Below are 24,019 nucleotides of genomic sequence, written 5' to 3'. Positions count from 1 at the left end.
TCCAGTTACGAAAGAAAAAAGTTATACTATAAGTGACCCCAAGCATATTAAATTGATAACGTGTGTGTGTGTGTGTGTGTGTGTGAGAGAGAGAGAGAGAGAGAGAGAGATGTTGTTGTTGTTGATTTGTCCTCCCAGGGGAGGGCACGGGCCGGCGGGCCCGTCAGAGGATGTCTTCAGTTTTCAGCTTATCGAGGAGGTGGGAATTTTGCCACCACCTCTGCCAGGGTGGAGTCTTGGGTGAGGCTCACTCGCTCTGCTGCTGTCTGGGGAGCCGTGTCGTCGTCAGGGTGGAGCTGTGGGCCGGGCCAGCAGTGGGGGCAGGGTGGGGTATCCTTGTTTGCACAAAGGATACCCCACCCTGCCCCCACTGCTGGCAAGCCACCCGGAAACCTCTGCTGCACTACATCCTGAGTGCCCCCTCACCACCCCGCTGCACCCGCCCGGCCCACAGCTCCACCCTGACGACGACACGGCTCCCCAGACAGCAGCAGAGCGAGTGAGCCTCACCCAAGACTCCACCCTGGCAGAGGTGGTGGCAAAATTCCCACCTCCTTGATAGAGAGAGAGAGAGAGAGAGAGAGAGATGGGTTTAAGGGCGGGAAACTGGATCACTTCACTGTGTTCTCACCGCAGCGTGCTCAGAGAAAATGGTGATTTGTGCTGTATATGGGTGTTACAGTGGCTCAACCTATATAATTAGCATAGCTTACTAAGCATTTAATTGTTTTACCCATAATGCATCGCGTATACAATCTGGTTCATTCGATCTCTCCATATAAAATGTATTAGAAAATCATTACTTATTAATCTTGTCACTCATTAGGTGAATACTCTGATAGGTTGAAAAAAATCTTCTTTTGACATTGTATCAGAAGCCGATGCGTTGTCCAGCAGCAACACAAATTAAGCTCGTCTGGACCGGACATCGAAGAAGTACGTAAAATGATCAATACAGAAATTTTGCATAAAAAGGGAAAATAAAAGAAAAAGAATGTTCTATAATTTAATGAGATTTTCTATTCTCTTTTTTCTATTACTCTCTCGGTCCCACACGTCCTCTGCGTGTATCGAAACACACGAGAAATTAATCACAACAAGGAGAGGGTATTCCCCGGCTGCCTGGGATTGAACCCGCGACCAGCGTGACGGGAGAGCCACTCCTTACCGAGTCGGCCAAAGAGGTATACCCCCCTGGTTATGGGAGGCCGTCGCCGCACTACAATAATACCGTACACCCAGGGAAATTCCCACCAGCTGCAGGACGAGTGCCAAGACCAAGACCCAAAATCGTCTGTTTGTTTTGTTTTTCCGTGCCCGATGCTGGAGCTGCTCAGCCCTGAGCCCAGCCCATGCCAGCAGCCGGCAGCCTCGCTGTCAGCCTTCCCCAGCGTCTCCGCGCCGCTGGGCTACGAGGAGTTCTTCAGGGAGTACCTGGAGAGGAACGTCCCTTGCGTGCTCTCGGAGGGGTTCACGTCTGGGTGGCGGGCGCGGCGGGCCTGGGTCACGAAGGCGGGGGCGCCGGACGTGGACCACCTCCTGCACCACTTCGGTACGTGGCCACGGCCGGGGCGCACCGCCAGTGGCCCGGGCATTGATTCATATTGTTGTTGCTGGCTGTCATCTTAACACTTTCGCGCATGTGGACGCGACATACTCGTCAGTATAATTGTCTGGTCAAAAAGCACGGCTTATGATTGACGCGACTATCGCGTCACTGATACAAAAAAAATCACCAAAAATTCTGCAATTCTCATTGACGCGTGATACTTGGTCTGTAGACAGGCTAGGCTAGCGCATGTCGGCTCAAGGTAAGCCGATAGACCCTTTTTGCCGGGGAATTTTCCTGGGTGACTGGTGACGCGAACATAAAATCTCTTCAGTTGACTTTCTAGCGGTCGCGGACGGGTTAGTGTGTGGCGGGGGGCAGGGTTACTAAAGATTTTTTTTCTTTCAAACCTAACTCAACTATACGTCACATAAGAAATCTGAAACTACCATTGTATAAGTAATGATCTGTTCTTTAAGATGAAACCATAAAAAAATATAACAGTTATGGAGATAGGGGCTAAGTGGAAAAAGTTAACATTTTTGAAAAAAATCTTTTTTTTTTTTCTTTTTTTTTCAAATTTATGACCGTTATAATTGGTGTATCAAAATTCTGTTTGTTGCTCTGTTCTGTTCTGTTCCATTGATGTTCAGGGGGTTAGCCTTTGCAACGGCCCCCCCGATTTTGTTTATTTCGTGCCTTTCTTTTCTTGTCTTTTTTCTATTCTTGGTGCTTGTTCCTTTTTTCCCAAAGTTCACTCAGAGCTTTTTTCAATAAATTTTTATCAATGGTGTCACTGAAGAGGAGCTCTCCCAGCCAATTTTCTTAATAAGGCTGATCATATATCTTACATTTCTGTCTTATTTCTTTTAGGTTTTCACAATACAATAAAAAGTGATCAAGATTTTCCTTCTCAGCACCACAGCCATCACACCTTACTGTTTCTCCTATACATCTTCTTCTATCATTTAAATTTAAAGTGTTTGTTCTGCATTTAAAAAGTATTATGGAGGCATATGTGTTATCATAGAAATCTTCTTGCTTTATGTCTGTTTTGAACTCTTTGTATCGACTCAGGCTGCTCTTTTGGTTAATTTCCTCTTTCCATTTAGTGGTGTCAATTTCTCTTAATGTATTTTTTCATGAAATCCTTCTTAACAGTTCTTAGGTTGACCTGACCTCGGCCTGTCTCTTGTGTGATGTTGTATATGTCCTTCACCCAGTACTCTTTCTTGTACTCCTCTCTTAGTCTGGTAAATATCTCTCCCACAAGTGTATCGTCTTTGTGTAATAAATATTTAATATAATTGAGCTTATTTGTGTTCAGCCTGGTCTCCATGCTAGATACTCCTATTTCACCTCTTAAAGTACTTGAAGGAGTGCCTTTTGTCCCCCCCAAAATAGTTTGCCAGACTTTATTTTCGATGGTTTGGAGTTTTTGAATCTCATTTTTTGAAAAAGTTACTAAGTCGGTACCATACAGGACGGCTGGGATTGCCACATTTTTCCAAAAGGTTTTCCCAATGATCAATTTGTTGCTGCTTCTTGCAATCACAGATGCTGTTTGATTACTTAGGCACTGTGCGCTAATTAGCTCATAATTGTCCGCTTCTTTTGTTATAAAACACAATTTGTTATATTTTATTCCTTCTATGTGAAAATGTGAGTTTTTTTTATTTCAGAAATCGGTTCTAGTCAGTTTAACTCACAATATCTCGGTAAAATATAAAACAAACATTATTTTTTTTCTCTCCATATGAAAGAGCTTACAATTTACAGTGTAATGTATGTAGTTTCATAAAAGTGAACCGAGCCAAAGATTCGATAAGCGAGTTTTGAAAAAATTTATACTGCGTGCTCAAGGTACCAAAATCAGGCCTCCCAATAGCCAGTTAGGTGTGCGTTTTGGACAAGAAAATCAGATGGGAGGGTATGCGTGAAAATGTTAATAACCTTTTCCCATGGAAATGGTTAATTGGGGGGTGTTGAGGGGGTGAGTCCTGTTGTTAGGTGATGTTATATCTGGGTTGATTAAGATAAGAGGGGTAAAGCCCTCCTTGTCAATTTTGGTTGCAAGGGATGAGTATGGGCAAACACTAGAATAATACTGCAAAACCCCGCAGCAGGAGGTGATGTTTTGAGATTGCTCCCTCCATAAAGGGGGGAGCACGGGCCTTTGTCAATTTATGGCAGCCCGAAGCAGGGTGCTGATAGATCAACTGCCAGCTGACTTCAAGAGAACTGAGAATCGAGAATTGGTATGTCTCTGTGATGCTAGGATGGTTTAATTATTTATTATGAATAGTGATTTGTTTCACTGGACAATAGGCATAGTGGGGTGAGCGGAAGAGAGCCCAGCATGGCATGTTATGATAAGAAAACTAATAACATTAATTTAGCACAGGCTTTCACTGAACAAATAGTGCAGTGTTGTGCTAAACGCTCCTCACCACATCTTCAGGTGAGGCGAAGGTGCCGGTGGCAGACTGTGACCAGAAGCATTATGACTCACAAGAGAAGAAGACCTCTACCTTGCAGGAGTATATACACTACTGGAATGGCCTCAGGAAATCTTCAGAGGGAAAACAATTGTGCCTTTATCTTAAGGTAAAGTTGCTTAATGGAAATATAATAAATTATTACAAATTTTGCTTATTTTGTTGTTTAACTATGTCATGTGGAAATAGAGATGTATGCAATTTAGTTCTTAGGTGGTTTGAATCCCTCTCCTAAGCTGTATTTACAATGTTCCTAGTACTGGATTATGATAGAGGATAATTGAGAGCTGATGGGAGCCTCTGGACTTATAGTAAAATATTTAGGCATCTTCTTTGTATATACTTTTAATGAGGTGTCAACAAGCCAATGAGTTTATTGTTTTGTAGGGGGTGATTGACATTTTTATGATTTTATTTGTCTAATAAATATGCAATCTTTTTAGGACTGGCACTTTGTACAAGCATATCCTGAGTATGATGCTTATACAACCCTCCAGTTCTTTGCTTCTGACTGGCTCAATGAGTTTTGGGGAGTGAGAGAAGATATCCAAGATGATTACCAGTTTGTATACATTGGACCCAAGGGAAGCTGGTGAGTGGCTTCTTCTGTGAATGTGAGCATCAAGAAAGTGTGTATTCTCATTATATTCTCTCTCTCTCTCTCTCTCTCTCTCTCTCTGTGCAGCATTATCAAATCCATGTCACTTTACTAAAGAATTTCAATACATTGCCGATGCCTCTCATTGAACAGTGTTGTAAAAGTAACAGTAATGGTATATAACATTTTTATCTTTATTCCCTGAGGGATTTTTTGTTGCTTTTTTGTTTCGTGCCCTGGAGCTGCAAAAAAAAAAAATGTGTGGCCATAAGCTTGTTGGTCATATATAGCAAAATCATTACTTCACTAATATGGCAATAGCTTGATGAAGATGGGTAGTCATGGTCAAGAATCATAAAGCCAGTTTTGCTGTTTTAGTTACCATTTTTGCTGTACGCTTTTATCTGATTGAGGACTTAAAGAAATAAGAAAAATATCAATTTTGTTTCAGGACTCCCTTCCACGCTGATGTCTTCCGCTCCTACAGCTGGTCCACCAACATATGTGGCCGGAAAAGATGGGTATTTTATCCCCCTGGGGAGGAACAGAACCTTCGTGACATATACGGCACACCGGTGTATGACATTGACTCTCCAGAACTGAGGTGAGATTGAGCAGAAAATTGATCTGCATAACCACCATTATTCTCAAGATAAGGCGGCTTCATTTCAGTTATATGGGACCATTTATATGCTGATTTGCACCAATTTTCTTGTGTTGCATGGAGTTTTCATAAAACCACATCTGGTCAAGTTTTATAGAGTTTGGTCAAGCAATCTTTATGAAAATATAAAATATGACAAAAGCATTTAAAAATGAGGTTTACTGAAAGATAAACAAGGCTGGTGTACGTCCAGTGTCAATCATATTTACCCTAGTCCCTTTACTAAGCCCATGGCTATAGCTCATATGTAGGATTTTAATTAATGTCACTGTTGATAAGAAAGAAAATTTTTTAGAAGCTTTTCAGCTGTTTATGCTGAGGTCAGGGTTTCATCTTTTCATTAATTACTTTTTTATCATTAATTTGTGCATTTGTAATTTTTTAGATAAATAATACCTGCAAGAGGAAGTGACAAACTATCAATTCTTTTTAGGGATTCTTCACAATTCCCCAAAGCCGCCTCAGCATCTGGCCGACTGGAAGTAATCCAAGAACAAGGACAAACAATATTTGTACCTTCAGGATGGTACCATCAAGTTTGGAACCTTGTAAGTTTGCTAATGTTTGAGAACCTGCTACAGATTTACAGGATTCTGCAGCAAATGAGGCCATCTGTTTTCATCTCACCTGTCATACTTTTCAGTGTACCAGGTGTATGTATTACTTTTAGAAATTGGTCTGTCTTGGAAGAAGAAGCACTGAAGTAACTTGCTGAGCTGTTAATTTTCAAATATACTATTATGTAGATTTTTCTAAATTTATTGTTTACCACTGACAGGAAGACACCATCTCTATCAACCACAACTGGTTAAATGGTACAAATATCCACATTGCCTGGGACTTCCTTGTTGAATCTGTCAACCAGGTGAGAAAGGATACAAAGGTTTCTGTATGGCAGGTTTGTTTTGAATTAATGAGGAAAATTGTCATGTGCCAGACAACTTCTACAGTTGACACCCCTTATGCAATAAGCTTTTAATTGAGGGAGGAAATAAACTTGCCCATTTCTAAAGCATATTTTGAATGATACATTCTTTGCTGCAGGTTGAGAATGCTATCAGGGATTGCAGCAGTATGGATGAGTGGCCTGAGCAGTGCCAGCTACTTCTGAAAGCCACTCATGGGATGGACTACCAGGAGTTTTACATGCTGCTGTGCACAATTGCTCACCGAAGAATCAATATGCTGCAGAGTAGGCCATCACTCATTACTTTATTAGTTTATTTTCATCAATTTGGTGTTAAGAAGAATCATCTTCCGTTATAAGGCTATTTTGTATTATGTGTAGGGGCAGTTCCACTTTGGCATGCACAGTAGATCTTGATTTTGCAGACCCTGCTTTTTTTTTTTTTTTTTGTTTTTTTTTTCTAAATGACTGAGAACTGAGATGACTTGCCTCTTATTCACAGATCCTTTTTTTTCCAGAAAATGAAGAAGTAATCAGTTTTGGTCACTGGCACCTGGGCAGAAACCACGCCACATATGACCTGAAGAGAATCCAATGGTGCCTGGAGAAGCTGTTAGACGACCCGCGCTTGGAGGAGCTGCAGGTCTTCACAAAGATGGAGGAGCCGCCCTCACAGCTCTTGCAAGAGATAGTGCAGACTCTGTCATGATCATGTTAAGTTGACTTGTTTCATGGTTGAGGTTGTGATGGTGGTTGTAATGGTTGTTGGTGAAATATAAATGTAAAGGAAATAATTTGTAGATCATTATGCCACTAACCATAAGCACCAAAATTTCATGGTATCTTAATGCACTTCATTTGCATGGGGCCTTTATTAAAGTGCAAATAATGAGACAGCAGGTCCTGATCATCTCAACTGCCTCCTCAATGCACTCAACATGTCCTGCACACCACACCTTCTCATCACCAGTAATGTTAACTAAAATTTCTATACTATACTATTTTTTTACTAGGCCATCCTATTCTCTGGATGCTACCCTTTCATCAAGAGTGCTGTGCCTTGTCAGAGCAAAACAAAGCTTTAAAGCCACATGTAGTAGGTTGTCTTCTGTCATCCAACACACTGTCTTCATGGAGGGCACAAAGGGTACCTACTCAAGGTTAGCTGGTGCTCTCAAAGTTTCACGCGTCACATTTTCACGACAGTCTGAAAATTTCCCCATCTCAAGGTCAGCATATTTTCCTCGTGTTTCACATTCACCTATAAGTATAGCATCAAAGTCAACTTGGTTCTTTCAGTCATAATGATAATCACTTCATTTTTTTCCCTATCATTCAATATTTTTACAGGCATTGGTCTTTCATTTTCTCCTGTTGGTTGTTCTTTTTTTTTTCTTTTTTTTTTTTCTTTTTTTTTATCATCACACAAGGAACGTCTCCCCAGCCCATATATGCATCTGGTTGCATGTCAGTCAGTGGAGTAGTGATGCCCACATGTGCACACTTAGTAGCAAGAGTGTCTAAGATCTGTGCATTTCTTTAAGCCAAGCCAGAAAAAAGGTTAGGGACACTTGCACTGATGTTGCCTGAAAGCTGAAGATTTGAGAGCCATCACCTTCACAGTTAGGTGGTCGATGTTTTTTGAAGTTCAAGAAAACTCATTGAAAACAGAATGGTGATAGGTAAGGCAGATGATTCACGTTCTTAGGAAGCAGAAGAATACACATGTCATGAAGACAATGATAGAGGATGGTGGTCACTGACTGATGGAGACTCAAAGATTCTACTGCACGGCTGTAGCTCATTTCCTGTATATCACACAGGTAAATATTCCTGCCCACACAACATTTTTGAGCACTGCTTTAACTGATATTAAAAGAAAAAAGAAAAATTTAAACTTTATTGGCCTGAGAAAACCTATTGCAGTAATTAATTACAATTATTTTATTATACAAATTATTTTTTATATTAATACAGCATATAAATCCATAGCAAACTTCCTTAAGCCCAATCTTGTGTTAAATTGTGGGTCTTCTGAATTAGAAAAGGTTTTTGGAGTCAAACTTTCACCCTGTATAAATAAGCCACTTATTAAATATTGTAATAGATTAATAGTCTCGAGGAAAAAATATATTTCAGTGCCGTTTTACGGTTCTAACGGTGACTTGACTAATTTCAGCTTGTATCCATCAGGTAGAGGGTTGTCTATCTTGGCTTGGATGGAGCTCCTGTCAACACAGGTCAGAGTCTGCTTCATGTTGTCCAGGGTCATCATATCCCCTTCAGACAGAGTGAAGTCATACACCTACAATGAAAATATGTAAATCATATCAAGGTGTCCAGTGACAGTACTGTAACCAGTGTGGAGTTTAGTGGAAAGAGGAGCCAGGTGAAGGGGAGGAGGGAGGGTGCTGGTGGGACTTACAGTAAAAGCCAATAAGGATATGAGAGGAAGGTTAGTGAAGCAGTAATGAGGGGAGATAGGGGGACTAGCAGAAGCAGAAGTAGTAAATGAAGTGTTTGAGATATTTAAAAATTAGTGGAAGGTGCAAAGTGCATAGCATAGTACACACAGTCACAGAGTACAGCCAATCAATAGACCAACGGTTCCTGCAGGAATCCCACGGAGTAGCAGGAGATCCCAGAGAGCCTTGTGATACACTGAATCAAACACCTTCTTGAGATCAACATAGGCTGTAAGCAACCCCTGTCTAAATACACATTGGTGCTCCACCAGTATGCAAAGTGCTGGGATATGGCCAGTTGTTAACTTACCAGGTATGAACCCTAACTGAACCCAGATGGCTGCTTGTGCTTGTGCTCCCGTCCTACTCTATGGCTGTGAGACATTGACACTAATTAGTGACTAGAGGAAGCGAATTCATGCCTTTGGTAATAAGTGTCTATGCAGAATCATGGGATATCACTGGAATGACTTTGTATTGAACCGATGATTATTCCGTGAGGCTGAATCAAGGCCTATAACTTAAACAACTCCAGCTATACAGGCATGTGGCATGCTACCCAGAAGTCGACTCTGCTCACCAGGGGGATGTTTCTATATGAGACAGCCCCAAGTGGAAAATGACAAGGGGACTCCTACAAAGTTTGTGACTTGAGTAAGTTTAAGTCGAGGGGTTCGTCTTGGTGAATCAAGACACTTTGGGCTAGTCTGCCACCCGCTGCTGCTTGGGTTTGCAACTCATTTAATTATATTTCTTTGTTTTGATCACTGTGCTCTTCCTATGGTTTTCCAAGATGTTTGAAGGTTAGTAGAAGACAACAACAGAAGAGTAGTTGGTACAGTAGGAAAAGAGTGCATTAATAAAACCAATCTTTACCAAGAAAAGGTGGACTTAATGGTGTGGGGTAGCCATTAGTATCGACTTTATATACAAAGATAGTCCTGTTAGCCAAGTGTGAGAGGAGCAGCAAAATGCAGATGATTTTAATAAAAGCTTAGGAGTGAAAATTGCAGAGTAAAGTAATGGTGTCTGAAAGAAATAAGATGAATATTATTTGAGTAATAAGAATGGTACACTTATGGTTAGGATGCAAGATAATAGCTTTTTAAAGACTCCACAATATAGTAATGTTTCTTTGCCTAATAAAATACAAGTAAATAATAATGTAAATGATATATATGGTGATAATAAGCAATGCTAAACTTTTTTTTTTTTTACAGCACAGAGAGCAACTCAAGGGCAACAAAAAGAAGATGTAAAAAAAAAGCCTGCTAACTGTTGCTCTCATATAGTGATAAGCATAGAGTGGCCAAAAGAGAGGTCAATTTCGGATGGAGAGGTGTCTTGATACACTTCTTGAAAGAGGTCAAGTCATAGGCAGGAGGAAATACAGACGAAGGAAGACTGTTCCAGAGTTTACCAGTGAAGGGAATGAAAGAATGGAGATGCTGGTTAACTCTTGCATAAGGGGTTTGGAGAGTATAGGGATGAGCATGAGTAAAAAGTCGTGTGCAACGGGGCCACAGGAGGGGGGGAGGCATGCAGTTAGCAAGTTCAGAAGAGCAGTCAGCATGAAAATATCGATAGAAGATAGAAAGAGATGCAACAAGGCAGCGGAATTTAAGAGGGTAGAAGGCTGTCAGTAAGGGGAGGAGAGCTGATGAGACGAAGAGCCTTAGACTCCACTTTGTCCAGAAGAGCTGTGTGAGTGGAGCCCCCCCACACGTGAGATGCATACTCCATACGAGGGCGGACAAGGCCCCTATATATGGAAAGTATCTGTGTGGGAGAGAAGAACTGGCAGAGACGATACAGAACACCCAACCTCGAGGAAGCTGATTTAGTAAGAGAGGAGATGTGAAGTTTCCAGTTGAGATTTTGAGCTAAGGATAGACCGAGGATATTTAGTATTGAAGAAGGTGACAGTTCAGTCTTGTCGAAGAATAGGGGAAAGGTGTTTGGAAGATTGTGTTGAGTTGATAGATGGAGAAATTGGGTTTTTGAGGCATTGAAGGATACAAGGTTCCTTTTACCCCAATCAGAAATGCTAGCAAGGTCTGAGGTTAAGCGTTCTGCAGGCTCCAGTCTTGAGTCTTGTAATTCCTGTTGAGAGGGTCTTCTGTTGAAAGAAATTGAATAATGCAGAGTGGAGTTGTCAGCGTATGAGTGGATAGGACAGTTTGTTATAGAAAGAAGATCATTAATGAATAACAGGAAGAGAGTGGATGACAGAACAGAGCCCTGTGGAACACCACTGTTGATAGAATGGCCAGAAAGGAAACTGGAGATAAAGGAACAGAGAGAAGGATAGAATCTGAAAGAGGGCAGTTTAGAAAGCAAAGACTTGTGCCAGACTATCGAAACCTTTCGATATGTCTAGCGCAACTGAGAAAGTTTCATCGAAATGATTAAGAGAGGATGACCAAGAGTCAGTTAAGAGAGCAAGAAGATTGCCAGTAGAATGCCCCTTGCGGAACTCATACTGGCAATCAGATAGAAGGTCAGAAGTGGAAAGATGCTTTTGAATCTTCCAGTTAAGGATTGATTCAAAAGCTTTAGATAGACAGGAAAGTAAAGCTATAGGGCAGTGGTTTGAGGGATTGGAACGGTCACCCTTCTTAGGCACAGGCTGTATGAAGGCGTACTTCCAGCAGGAAGGAAAGGTAGATGTTGATAGGCAGAGACGAAAGAGTTTGACTAGGCAGAGTGTCAGTACAGAAGTACAGTTTTTAAGAACAATAGGAGGCACTCCATCAGATCCATAAGCCTTCTGAGAGTTGAGGCCAGAGAGGGCACAGAAAACATCGTTCTTAAGAATCTTAATCACAGGCATAAAGGAGTCAGAGGGGGGATGTGTAGGAGGAATATGCCCAGAATCGTCCAAAGTGGAGTTTTAACAGAAAGTTTGAGAGAAGAGTTCAGCCTTAGAGATAGATGAGACGGCGGTGCCGCTGTCAGGGTTAAGGAGAGGAGAAAAAGATGAAGAAGTGAAATTGGAGATGTTTTTTGGCTAGGTGCCAGAAGTCCTGGGAAGAATTAGAAAAAGTAAGGTTTTGACATTTTCTATTAACCCTTAGATTACAGCAATCGTATATATAAGTGCGCTACCACACGCCCCAACCGTACAGGGATCATATATATAATCATCACACTCTACGCTCCCAACGTTTCAAATATACCACCAGTTCTTGACTCAGAAGAATGGTGGAGGCATCTGGCATCCATACACACTCTCATTCGTCTCCAGCACGCAGCCTACCGAAGGCCACAAATCATTTTCCACTTTTGTTCAGAATACATCTGTCATGTCTCGTGACACATCAAGCAGTTCCTCTGCTCTGGGCGGAAGTAGAGCGCGGGAGAATCAAAGTGACAGTGACTGATGACTGCTATGGTAGTGACATTGACAGAGGAGGGAGGGGCAAGTAGGGGGGGAGAGAGAGAGAGAGAGAGAGAGAGAGAGAGCAAGTGGGGTGCTTCCACGCGACATGTCACGGCCACGAGAAAATGCGCAATATTTTCGGCCATCATAACTTTTTTTATTATTATTAGGAGGGAAGTTTTATAACACCACCATATATACTAGATGAATAAACAATTATTGCAAAGAAGAAAGGCACCATTTCCAGTTTCCACCTCTTTTAAATGCCTAAATTTTCCCCGTGCACAGCATCCAGAGAAATATATCACCACCCGTACTCTAAGGGTTAATGAAAGAGGTTTTGGTAAGTCAAAGAATAGATTTGGCACGATTCCGGGCAGAAATATAAAGATCATGGTTAGCAGCAGTGCGAAGGCTCTGGTACCTTTTGTGAGCTGCCTCTCTATCTTCGATAGCAAGATAATAAGCGTGATTAAACCAAGGCTTTTTAGCATGAGGAGTACAGAAAGTACGTGGAATGTGTGCCTCCATTCCATAGACAATCACCTCTGTGATGCGCTGGGCACATACAGAGGAGTCTCTCTCCTGGAAGCAGTAATCATTCCACGGGAAATCAGAAAAGTATATCCTCAGGTCGTCCCACCGAGCTGAAGCAAAATGCCAGAAGCATCACCTCTTCGGTGGGTCCAGAGGATGTACAGGAGTGATATAGGACAGGATACATAAATGATGTTGTGATTGGAGGAGCCCAACGAAGAGAACAGTTTGACAGAGTAAGTAGAAGGTTAGAGGTAAGGAAGAGGTCTAGTATGTTGGGCCTGTCTCCAAGACGGTCGGGAATATGTGTGGGGGGCTGAACCAACTGCTCTAGATCATTGAGGAGAGCAAAGTTGTAGGTTTGTTCACCAGGTTGGTCAGTGAAAGCGAATGAAAGCCAAAGCTGGTGGTGAACATTAAAATCTCCTAGGATGGAGATTTCAGCGAAGGGAGAGTCAGTCAAGATGTGCTCCACTTTAGAGTTCAAATAGTCAAAGAATTTTACATAGTTAGTAGAGTTAGGTGAGAGATGAACAGCACAGATGTATTTAGTAATATAATGACAATGAAGTCTTAGCCAGATGGTGGAAAATTCTGAAGAGTCAAGGTCGTGGGCACGAGAGCAAATGATGTCATTGCACACATAGGTGCAACATCCAGCTTTGGATTGAAATTTAGAATAGAGATAGTAGGAGGGAACAGAGTAGAGATTGCTGTCAGTAGCCTCAGAAACCTGTGTTTCGGTGAGGAAGAGAAGGTGAGGTTTAGAGGAGATGGTGTTCCACAGAATGAAAATTAGAGTGAAGACTGCAAATGTTGCAGAAATTGATAATAAATAGGTTTGAGGAGTTATCAAGACACCTCTCAATTCGGCAGCCAGAAGGGGAGTCCTCCCTGGGGGAATCTGTGGTCCCCCCCCCCCCAGGCGTGGACTCCGAGGCAGAGCGTAATTGTGCCATTTTAAATTTTGGGAAAAGGTGTGTATGTTGTGTGAATGTAGTGTGGTGTGGAAAGAGAGAGCTTGCTGAACTACTCTCTGGTGTTGATGAGACAATAGGGAAATGGAAAGTGAGGACATGGGAAGGGTCTTTGGTAGGTGTAGTATAAAGTAGTCCCATTTCTTTATAGTAATAACTAAAGAAATGGGACTACTATATATATGAAATATAAAGAAAAAATTTAAAGAAAGGCTCAGTGATTGAAATATAATAAAGGTCATATGTTCTTGTCTTAATACTTCAAATTAGAGTTGCATTGATCTTTTTAAAGTTATTAGTAAGTTTGACATACTTGCAAAAACACAAAATGAATGAGGTAAGCAATTCACACATGCATTATTTTATTTATGTACTTTTTGCTATTGCACTAAAAAAATCCGTCTCCATTCCTAGTTTTGTCAAGTTCACGGAGGCCACGTACCTCCCGGCGCCAGCAGACAGGTGCCGGGGGTGGAGTCACTAAGGAACTTGGTTAGGGTCCCATGACACATGGATGTCATTATGCAAAATTTCAAGGTTAGCCATGGCACTGTCAGGCAGAACAAAATCAAAAACCTGCAATATCAAAAGTAAGTGAAAATAAAAACTTCAAAAATATTTAAAAATAAAACCTTGGAGTCTACCTTATCCTTAATTTGAGGTCCTTGCCAAAGATCAAATATAGAAGTGCCTTATAACCTAATTAAAGCTATGAATGAGGCAGACCCAGAACACACAGGTTAGTTCACTCTCTAAAAGTTCAGGTACAGCTGACATACATTATTCACAGGGGATGACAATCTGGCTAAAAATACCACAAGAAACAAATTACACACCCACACAAGAAAACTAATAATAACAGCTGCTAATATTTAAAATTCATGAGTCCTGTGTCACTTATAAAGCCAACATCTCACCCTCTTTTGGATTAGCAAACATAAAACATGACTAAAGACGTAATCATTCCTCTACCTGAAAATTTTCTTTCACCCTGTGCTCCTTGGTGGACTTGGGGATACATACAACCCTGTTTTGCAGGTTCCAGCGAATAAGCACCTGAGCTGGGGACCTAGAGTGCTGGTCAGCAATCTCCTGGATTTGAGGATTGCTAAGAATCTGTCCATTACCTAGTGGACAGTACCCCTATAACAAAGTACATACAAAATTTTTATTTAAGTAAGGATAGGCGAGAGTTCTGAACACTTGTCAAGAAATATGGATGTGGAAGAAACAAGTCTCTTATTAGGGTGGTAAATTACCATTGGCTTACAAATGGGTATTACCTGGATGGAATGAAAGGGGGAAGTGCTTGTTTGGTAGGTGTAAATGCTGCAGGGAGCTTTTCCTCACAAATAACATTCACACAATGATTCACAGATACACACTGAGAAGGCAAGATGTGCAAGGTAAACTAAAGTTACCAAAAGGCTGTGCTTAGATTTGGATCAGGAGTCAAAGAAAACACATGAGGGATACATCAGGGGTAAAATGGATCAATAAAATATCCTTCTTGTCTATCATACTTGGTCATGGTCAGGTCACCCAGAGCTCAGAAGTTTTCATGCTCTGTGGCTTAAAGTGGTGTGTGGTAATGTGATATTTTCACCTCTGTAGCCAGTACCGTAGATAGTTGCAAGGGTTGGCTCTGATGGGTTTGATGATGTATTGACAGAAGTGTGTGAGCTTAATGCAAGAAGCCTCAGAATGGATGCTGCCATCGAATCAATCATCATACAAAGCACCCCATTAACTCCTTCAAGGGAATCACCAGCCAAACATTGACTTTCTGTCACAAAAGTTTCAACATGATATGGCAAAGAGGTAATAGGTAAATATTTTCAGCAAAACATTATTAAACACATAGCATTTAAATCCACATCCATAACTCTGTACACTTGTTCAGAAACTATAAATGTATAAATGAAAACTACTGAAAAACTACCTGGGAATTCTCCATCACACGCTCAAGCTTAGTTGATTTGGGGATGGAAGGGATGTTATTCTGCAGACTCCAGCGGATTAGCACCTGAGAGGGAGTCTTGCAAAGCGATTTGGCAATGGCGATCACATTGGGGTGCCTGAGAGCCCGACCCTTAGCAAGAGGGGAATAGCCCTGTTTCATTGAATAAATATTTTCATGTTAAAAATTCATCCATTACGTAACACAAACTTAAAATGTGTTCCTAAATGTCTGCCATCTAATTCACTTTCATTATTAACTTTTCATTTTTAAAAATTTCTCAATCAATGGAACATATGTTGGGCACAAAACCAAAGAGGAAGAAATAAGCTACTTGAATTCAAAATATACTGTTTGAGGTGGACCATTTACATAGGATGGTAAGGCAAATCACCAAGTGATATAATCTGAAATATGGCAAATGTGGATATCACTGTAGCTGACAGAACCAATGATATACAGAGAAGATGGTTCACTCGTACTGAATGCATGGTGGGTAGAAGACACCTAGAAAACAACAGTATGTAAACACAACCAAGACAACCTGCAATAACATGGCTGACGACAGTGGAGACAGTGAGGTCTATTTCTATTAAAAATATTCAGATCATTTTGATGGTATGAGTAACCTCTTCATAAAGTCTAAACCCAAGTTAATTTCTGGTTCCACAGGACATTTGACAAACTTGTAAATACAATTCTACTAAAAAAATAAAAAGTAAAATTCTACTTGACGCCAGACTGATGCCTCACCTCAAATTGTATGTTTCTTTCAGCACAGAATTGTCGAAGCTTCTTGGGATTATTGAAAGGGTGGAACTCGCACTGATTGACATGAGGAGTCACAGAGCATTCATCAAGGATCATCTCTAAATGCCTCTCCAAAAAATTGCTCACTCCAATAACCCGAACTTGTTCTTCGTCCAGTAACACCTGCAGAAAGATAAATGGGTCAGCAAATGAAGCTGTGAACCTCATTCTATAAGCTAAAGTTGCATTTGACACGAAGTTAAGTAAGATGAGGCAAGCCTGTGCTTTGTAACCACTTAATAAAACTAATTAAGCTTGAAACGTGTGACTGGTTTGCTGCCATCTCCACCCCACCCTCTTAAGGGTTACCTACTGTCTGAAAGTATATATAAGGAGCTCTGTATTACACTTGCCTTACTTCTACTCCCCATCCAGCAGTGTACACTGAAGCTGTTTGGTAAATATACATTTTTCATTTGCCAGTGTGAATTTAAGGGTTACCTACTGTCTGAAAGTATATATAAGGAGCTCTGTATTACACTTGCCTTACTTCTACTCTCCATCCGGCAGTGTACACTGAAGCTGTTTGGTAAATATACATTTTTCATTTGCCAGTGTGAATTTAATTCATTTCAAGAGGAAGTCACATCACTGTCTACCCTATGACCTTTATTAGCTTCCCTTAGTGTACCCAGATTTCAACACATCCAAAAGACAACACACCATTAGGAGAGTACTTAAAGTGACAGGCACTGACCTCAAGTGTGCGCCAAGTCTCCTGCAGCAGTTGCTTTCTGTCCTTCACCCCTGACCTCACCTCGGGCCAGTGCAGGAGGTACATGTCTGTTAACACAGTGGTACAATGAAATCATGGTCAGAACTTACTAAACTAAATGCTTAGCAAGATAGTTTCAATGTGTGTATGTGTGAGGTGGCAGTTTTGAAGGAAAACAGGTTGAAATAAATCACATTTACATTTATACTAAATTCAATTCTGCCATTTGAAAAAATTACATGCTATAAAATATTTTGAGTGATATATACATTAATTCTCATAAGAGAATGAGAAAACATGTAGTAATGAGTTTCTCACCAAGGTAATCCACTCCCAGTCTTTGACATGAGCCCTTGAAGGCTTCCTTTGTGGTGAGAGCCCCATAGTCTGTTGGCCAGCACTTTGTGGCAAGAAAAATCTCTTCTCGGGGCACATCTGAGGCCTAAAAATGAGAAGGTTGATGAAAGAAACTTTGAAACCTTAATAATGATGTAACAGAATTTTCAAAGAGAACTTGGCTTTTCCCATACACCTGAGATGGTAACTATGGAAGGAGGAGAATATACAATATTTTTTGGTGTATTAGATGTACTTAAACAAAAGGGGGGGGGGGGGGTTCTCATAATCCTCCTGTACCTTATACACTGAGGCTAGAAAGCATTTGGCTTCCTTAGGCACAAGGCTTGCTGCATCACTCATTAACACACTTTGAAACTGAGGCTGTTTGCTCTATGTATTAGTGCAAATTTTCAAAGCCTGTTTTCAGTTAAATAAAGGATAAAAAAAACTTTGAAAGATACCCTAATGAATAAACAGATTTTTGTTAAAAATATGAAATAACCAGTAATCTATTATGGACAGAATGGGTTTTATTAAGTTACTGTACTGGTTATGAAGTATGGTTGGATGTCTTTAAAGTAAAAAAATAAAAAAATAAATAAAAAAACACCTAGTATTTATCCTAAATTTAGAACCTAACCTTGACTGCTTGAGCAATGTACCTCTCACAGCCATAACGCTTTGCTGTGTCAACGTGTCGATACCCACAGTTCTTCAAGGCGTAAACCACAGCATCATGACTGTAGCCTCCATCGTGTGATGTTCCTGAAATAATATAACTGTAATTTCAAGTCAATACCTGTAAAGAATAATGTAACCAAGAATGCTATTACAGTTAACCCTCAATTAACTGAACCTTGCCAAAATTTGCCAAAAAGTGTATGTTCTGTTCCATATAAAAATTATATATAATTACAGCAGGTCACACCCACTCTCTTCATTGAGCTCAATTAATTAGCTGAGGCGGCTGCCAGTCACAGCATGTTCCTCAAGGCGTCACCTGAGGAACTCCTTCCTTGCCTGCAGACCACCATCACCTCGATATTACAGTGGATTTTTTATCTTTAAGGAACTCCACCATTGAACACTGCCTACACTTGCATGGACTATTATGAGAAAAAAAGAGTAATCAGAAGTAAACATCCTAAAAAAAAAAAAAAGTAATACCATACATCATATCATGAAAAATTACATGATGTCAGTGACATTCTTAAGATAAAAGTTTTATTTTCTTGCTGTCATGCAAAACTCAAGAAAATGGGTTCTTACCTAAACCAAGGATGGGGACCTTGACATTGTTGCTGAGGACAACATGCTTCTCTGGGTTGGTGTAGACATCAACCATCATACCCTGGAATGAAAAAATTAAAGGGAAATAAATATAATAACTAATATCCTATTTGAAAATACTATTAAAAACAGTAAGTCCATGTAGTTGCATTGTTACATAAGCTGACAAAAATGTCTTAAGGTTCTGAATAAAATGCACAATGGGACGAAATAAGAAAAATGCTATTCAACACAAAATGCATGATCACCTGAGTGAGCACGACACCAATAAAAAATAATCCCCAGCCCCCAGCCAGAGTAGCCGTGGGGTGAGGGAGATTCAGTACCTCCAGCCCAGCACTGCCCCTAGCGTCCCCGGCCACCAGCCAGAGCCGTGGGGAGGGGCAGACTCACGCCCCAGAGCCTAGAGGCCAGCACTGCCCCTAGTGTCCCCGGCCACCAGCCAGAGCCATGGGGAGGGGCAGACTCATGCCCCAGAGCCAAGAGGCCAGCACTGCCCCTAGTGTCCCCGGCCACCAGCCAGAGCCATGGGGAGGGGCAGACTCACGCCCCAGAGCCTAGAGGCCAGCACTGCCCCTAGAGTCCCCGGCCACCAGCCAGAGCCGTGGGCAGGGGCAGACTCACGCCCCAGAGCCTAGAGGCCAGCACTGCCCCTAGTGTCCCCGGCCACCAGCCAGAGCCGTGGGCAGGGGCAGACTCACGCCCCAGAGCCTAGAGGCCAGCACTGCCCCTAGAGTCCCCAGCCACCAGCCAGAGCCGTGGGGAGGGGCAGACTCACGCCCCAGAGCCTAGAGGCCAACACCTCTGGAGTCCGTCACACACACACTTCCACAATTATACAAAGTCGCTGTATACTGAAATGTAATTTCCCCTTACGTGGGCATAACTGCTTCATGCTTTGTACACTCACACCAATGACAGACTCCCTGATTTCCACTGCCCCATTGCTTATATAGGAACCTGCCTCCATTAGATTACTGCCAGACTCACACACTGCTCTTTGTTGTATTTATGCTTACCTGGAGTGATTGACGTCCGTGGCCACACTTGCTTCTTCTACCTGGCCAGTGACGAGGGCCAAGGCGACTCCAAGGACCAAGGAGGCTGCAAATATCAACAAAAATATGGATAAGTTAGTGCAAACATTTTCGGAACAAGGAAAACGTTCTCTGGGGCATTCTTGTGTAATCGGCTTGTATAATCAGACTCTGTCACTCATATAACTACTTTAAAATGGGTGTTGTCTTGTAGTGATGTAACTAGCTCTATTTATGCAGCTCTATAGTTTTCCCAAGAGCACCCCCCCCCTCCCCCCGTAGAGCTCTTGCAAAAATGTTAAGTTAGTTACCAGCCTTCATGTGGTCTTTCATTATTTCCCTTGTGTCCGAAGGAGTTGTTATTTACTGAAAGGACATGTTTTCCTCTACCTTCAATTTGAACATGCAAAAGTTAGTTATGTCTGAGAGACCGGGGAGGCTCGATCAGTGGTTGTGTGGGCCATCTAGCATTACTTGCCCCCAATCGGTTTTGTGCAGGTTTATGTCAGTTAAGTATTGGGTATGTGGTTTACTGATCTTTCCATTGATATGTCTGTTATTGTTTTGATCATGTTGTGATTGTGTGATCAAAGTGAAGGAGTGACCATGCATGGTGTCGTGAGGCTTGGGCAGGGTTTGAATCCCGCCCCGGCAATCGGCGTGCAGCTCATCCAGTTTTCATCCTCCCTTTCGGGCTGGTTGATAAATAGGTAGCTGCCTGGGAAAACCTGGGGAAGGTAAACTGCGGTAACCTGGATGTCACACTGGCCCCCAAACATGCAGTACCTTACTTCACCATATCAAAAATAAGACTTGCACAGTTGATTTAATCGTCCTAATGTATGTCCTCTACCTAACAGATTCGTACGGTATCTGCTCAAATAGCACATAGGAAAGACAAGATATATGACTATGCACTCTCAGTTATTTTTTATTTATTTATTTATTTTATTTTTTTTTTTTGGGGGGGGGTATTTCGATGGGGATTTACCCGAATGGAGGAAGGCGGTGCATGCCGCGCAACCCCCCAGAAGGCTGGTAGAGAGATGCCCAGTTCTTTCAAGGAGGAGGCGTCGGAGAGCCCACCTTTCCACTCCTACGGCACCTGATAGGTCTCGAACCCACGCTCTAGCACCCCGCCGAAGCGCAAGGCAGCACGGGACCACGGGAGCCCCCCCTCACTCTCAGTTAGTAACAATTAGCGTCTATACATGCACAAATAAACTGTTGGCCAGCGATGTAGGTATAGATGGACGGATGAAAATTATAAGAAAAAGATTTACCTGTTTGACCTTGGATATGTACTCTCTCTCTCTCTCTCTCTCTCTCTCTCTCTCTCTCTCTCTCTCTCTCTCTCTCTCTCTCTCTCTCTCTCTCTCTCTCTCTCTCTCTCTCTCTCTCTCTCTCTCTCTATTTATCTATATCTATCTACCTATCTCCCTCTATTTCTCTCTCCCTGTTTATCTATATCTTACCACAATGACTTACTAAAACGACTTCCCATTCATAAGTATGACAAAGGTATACTTGACACATCTATGAACCTAGCTATGTAACTATCTATCTCTATATAATAATACATGATGCATTTGGACGGACACAATAAGTATAATCTCTCCCAGAATATGACGGCCATATATGTCCTCACGTACAGAGGGATAACATGTAGCACAGTACGTATATATGAGCAACTCAGCAAGTCAAGATTACATGAATGGCAGGCTGCAGTGAGGCTGTTCCCTACGTCACCACTTTCTCCACCACCACTACCACTACCACCGGGGCAGGGAGTCGCATCACCACCACCCCGCTGGCCAGGCACTAGGGGCTGGGGCAGGGAGGGCCACCACCACCAGGCAGTCACCACCAGACCAATGCTGTAGTAGTGTTGCTCCGGCAGTGGTGGTGGGAGGGTGTCAAGTGGCTGTGTGCCGGCGTGCTGACACTGCTGCCATTTCCTTGCAAGTGATCTATCTCAGTACAGTGGAGTTAGTGGTGGATATCATGCGATGAGAGTTACTATACCCGTGTGCCCTGGCTTTCTAGTGGTCTACAAGATGAGAATGAGTGTAATTGTGTTTAGCATATACTAAACACAACCTTTCATGTGCAATCTCAGAGAAAAAAATACTCATTCGTTAAGAGGTTGAAGGAGAAAACATCACCAGTCAGCCAGTTATTATACCCGTGTGACCTGACTGCCTACTGGTCTACAACATGGAAATGAGTGTTATTGTGTTTGGCATATACTTAACACAACCTTTCATGTGCAATCTCAGAAAAAATATGAATAAAACACTACTACTTCGCTAGGAGGTTGAAGGAGAAAACCTCACCAGTCAACCTCTCTTACGAACGGAGAGAGAAGAAAAACAGGCTATTAGTATTTTTTTTTTGCAACACCTACAGAACTTATGCAAAATGACTCTTCTTTTTTGTTCCAGCAAAGGAAACAGTTCAAGGGCAATGAAGAAGTGAAAAAAAAAAAAAACAGAAGAAGCCCGCTATTCGCTGCTCCTGCACAAACACTGAAGGAGAGGTGGCCAGAAGAGAGGTCAATTTCGAATGGAGAGGGAAAGGGATGTGTTGATATATTGCTCGTCTGCATGGTCCCAAGGGTGGTCCTGACGTGGGTGGGGGGGATTGAGGTGGATGAATGAGTGAGGAAATGGATGAGGGAATGCAGAAACGTGTATGTATGTAGGTGTGTGTGTGTGTGTGAGAGAGAGAGAGAGAGAGAGAGAGAGATTCGTGGGGCAAGCACTTGAGATACCGGTGTCGGAAAATTGTGGTGTGTGTGTGTGTGTCACCGCCGCCGCCCTTCGTTAGAGCGACACTTCTAATCTCACGCTTCATCAAAAAACGGGGGAATTTGCATCGCACGTTTAATGGCTTTTTTTTTTTCTGCCTCTGTCCGCGACAAAAAAAAAAAAAAAAAGCCTATTGAAATGGAAATGTGCGAGTTTTTGTAGTCAGTCTTTCTGTCCATCTCTTTCTCTCATTCTCATTCTCTCTCTCTCTCTCTCTCTCTCTCTCTCTCTCTCTCTCTCTCTCTCTCTCTCTCTCTCTCTCTCTCTCTCTCTCTCTCTCTCTCTCTCTCTCTGGGTTAATGTAGGTTTTTGTAGTCTCTTTCTGTCCATCTCTTTCACATTCTCTCTCTCTCTCTCTCTCTCTCTCTCTCTCTCTCTCTCTCTCTCTCTCTCTCTCTCTCTCTCTCTCTCTCTCTCTCTCTCTCTCTCTCTGGGTTATTGTAGGTTTTTCTATAGTCTCTTTTTTGTACGTAGACGAATTAACTTTATGTACCGTGTAATTCCACCGGGAAAGACATTTATAGTGTAGCTATGTAGATAAGGGGAAAACAAAAACACTCGTCAGCTGATTTGTGAAGAAAAACGTGTAGATCAAGGCTGGTTTGGAAATTATACCAAAACAAAAAGGCTCAGGTCTTAGGGCAAGGCCAGCAGGTTTAACAGAGAAGTGACTACAGTCTAAACGCTTCCTCGTCTCTCAGATCCCATTAACCCACGTGTGAAATCAACTGAACCTGTATTTATCCAGTTTACACCCATTGATACATGTCCTTTCATCTGTTTTCAGTGCAAGAACTAAAACTAAATCGCCCTTTACCCAATACAAAGACAAATCAATTCAATCCACTTGCAGTCTATGTCATTTTATAGCTCGTCTCTTACTTATCATATACCCAAACAGTTCCACTCGCTAAGACTCTACTTCCTTTTAGAGCTCGCTGCATACCTATCATGTACCCAAATAAGCAAGTCGCCCCTAGCAGCAATGTATCCAGGTAGGTTATTTATTCTTTCTTACTTTTTATCTTCCGTATATAGAGTGCGATTGGCCTCTAGTAGCAATGTGTTAAGGCAGGTCATTCATTCTATCGTGCTCTTAACTTCTGTAGAGCGCGCTTCGTTACGTGGCACTGTGTTCATTACCTGCTCGAGGGTGCAGGAAAGGATAGGCCGTGCGGGGTGCCTGCAACAAGGCCAGCCACTGCCTCCTAAGATGGGCTTGCAACACTGCCGGCCACCTGGGCTCCCAACACAATAGTCTCGAGATAACACGAAAATATTGGCCATGGTAGTTTTTTGCTGCTACATGATGAGTCTATTGGAGGTGTTTCATCAATAGCGTCACTTCTATTTTTTTACTCAAGGCCGCACGAAGACGCTGGCTTACTTATGGCGGCAACTTCTAACAGTGAGCTATTTATTCTGTCTCTTTATTGGTCAGTGTAGTTTTTTGCTGCTACATGAGTCAATGAGAGGTATTT

At 42.0% G+C, this 24,019-nt stretch overlaps 3 protein-coding genes across 12 annotated transcripts in view; 2 read left to right on the top strand and 1 right to left on the bottom strand.

The window, feature by feature from the left end:
* Positions 1 to 571: 571 nt before the first annotated feature.
* Positions 572 to 7,632, top strand: LOC126995439 (2-oxoglutarate and iron-dependent oxygenase JMJD4-like). 3 transcript variants are annotated; one of them, XM_050854980.1, is made up of 8 exons: positions 572 to 653; positions 4,011 to 4,156; positions 4,491 to 4,639; positions 5,097 to 5,249; positions 5,743 to 5,857; positions 6,088 to 6,174; positions 6,354 to 6,501; positions 6,735 to 7,632. In XM_050854980.1, the coding sequence occupies exons 1-8, from the start codon at positions 587 to 589 to the stop codon at positions 6,923 to 6,925; spliced, it is 1,056 nt and encodes a 351-aa protein (XP_050710937.1). In that variant the 5' UTR covers positions 572 to 586; the 3' UTR covers positions 6,926 to 7,632. The 3 variants fall into 3 exon arrangements, with proteins under 3 accessions (XP_050710937.1, XP_050710936.1, XP_050710938.1); XM_050854979.1 differs by lacking the exon at positions 572 to 653 and adding an exon at positions 1,204 to 1,552; XM_050854981.1 differs by lacking the exon at positions 572 to 653 and adding an exon at positions 1,575 to 1,811.
* A 470-nt stretch (positions 7,633 to 8,102) lies between these two features.
* On the bottom strand, positions 8,103 to 19,878 carry LOC126995440 (uncharacterized oxidoreductase ZK1290.5-like). Of its 7 annotated transcripts, none has more exons than XM_050854989.1 (9): positions 19,711 to 19,878; positions 18,671 to 18,752; positions 18,042 to 18,166; positions 17,381 to 17,504; positions 17,045 to 17,130; positions 16,291 to 16,470; positions 15,520 to 15,690; positions 14,550 to 14,720; positions 8,103 to 8,521 (listed from the first exon to the last, which is right to left on the bottom strand). In XM_050854989.1, exons 2-9 carry the CDS (start codon positions 18,747 to 18,749, stop codon positions 8,363 to 8,365), a joined length of 1,095 nt encoding a protein of 364 aa, XP_050710946.1. In that variant the 5' UTR covers positions 18,750 to 18,752; positions 19,711 to 19,878; the 3' UTR covers positions 8,103 to 8,362. The 7 variants fall into 7 exon arrangements, with proteins under 7 accessions (XP_050710946.1, XP_050710939.1, XP_050710940.1 ...); XM_050854988.1 differs by lacking the exon at positions 15,520 to 15,690 and adding an exon at positions 14,020 to 14,153 and having other exon boundaries at positions 8,373 to 8,521; XM_050854982.1 differs by lacking the exon at positions 14,550 to 14,720.
* Positions 19,879 to 21,596: 1,718 nt separating this feature from the next.
* The window catches only part of LOC126995437 (bcl-2-related ovarian killer protein-like), a 46,547-nt gene continuing 44,124 nt past the window's right edge, over positions 21,597 to 24,019 (top strand). The window contains exon 1 of one of the 2 annotated variants that reach the window (XM_050854976.1): positions 21,597 to 21,693. The gene's annotated coding sequence lies outside the window, so the exon portion shown is untranslated. Of the gene's footprint in view, positions 21,694 to 22,199; positions 22,283 to 24,019 lie in introns of those variants that run through there. The other variant, XM_050854975.1, reaches the window with a different exon arrangement.

The sequence above is a fragment of the Eriocheir sinensis genome, chromosome 8 (genome assembly GCF_024679095.1).
Source record: "Eriocheir sinensis breed Jianghai 21 chromosome 8, ASM2467909v1, whole genome shotgun sequence".
Lineage (NCBI taxonomy): Eukaryota > Metazoa > Arthropoda > Malacostraca > Decapoda > Varunidae > Eriocheir > Eriocheir sinensis.
Note: the sequence above shows the minus strand (reverse complement) of the source record. Positions and strands in the feature narration are given on the sequence as shown.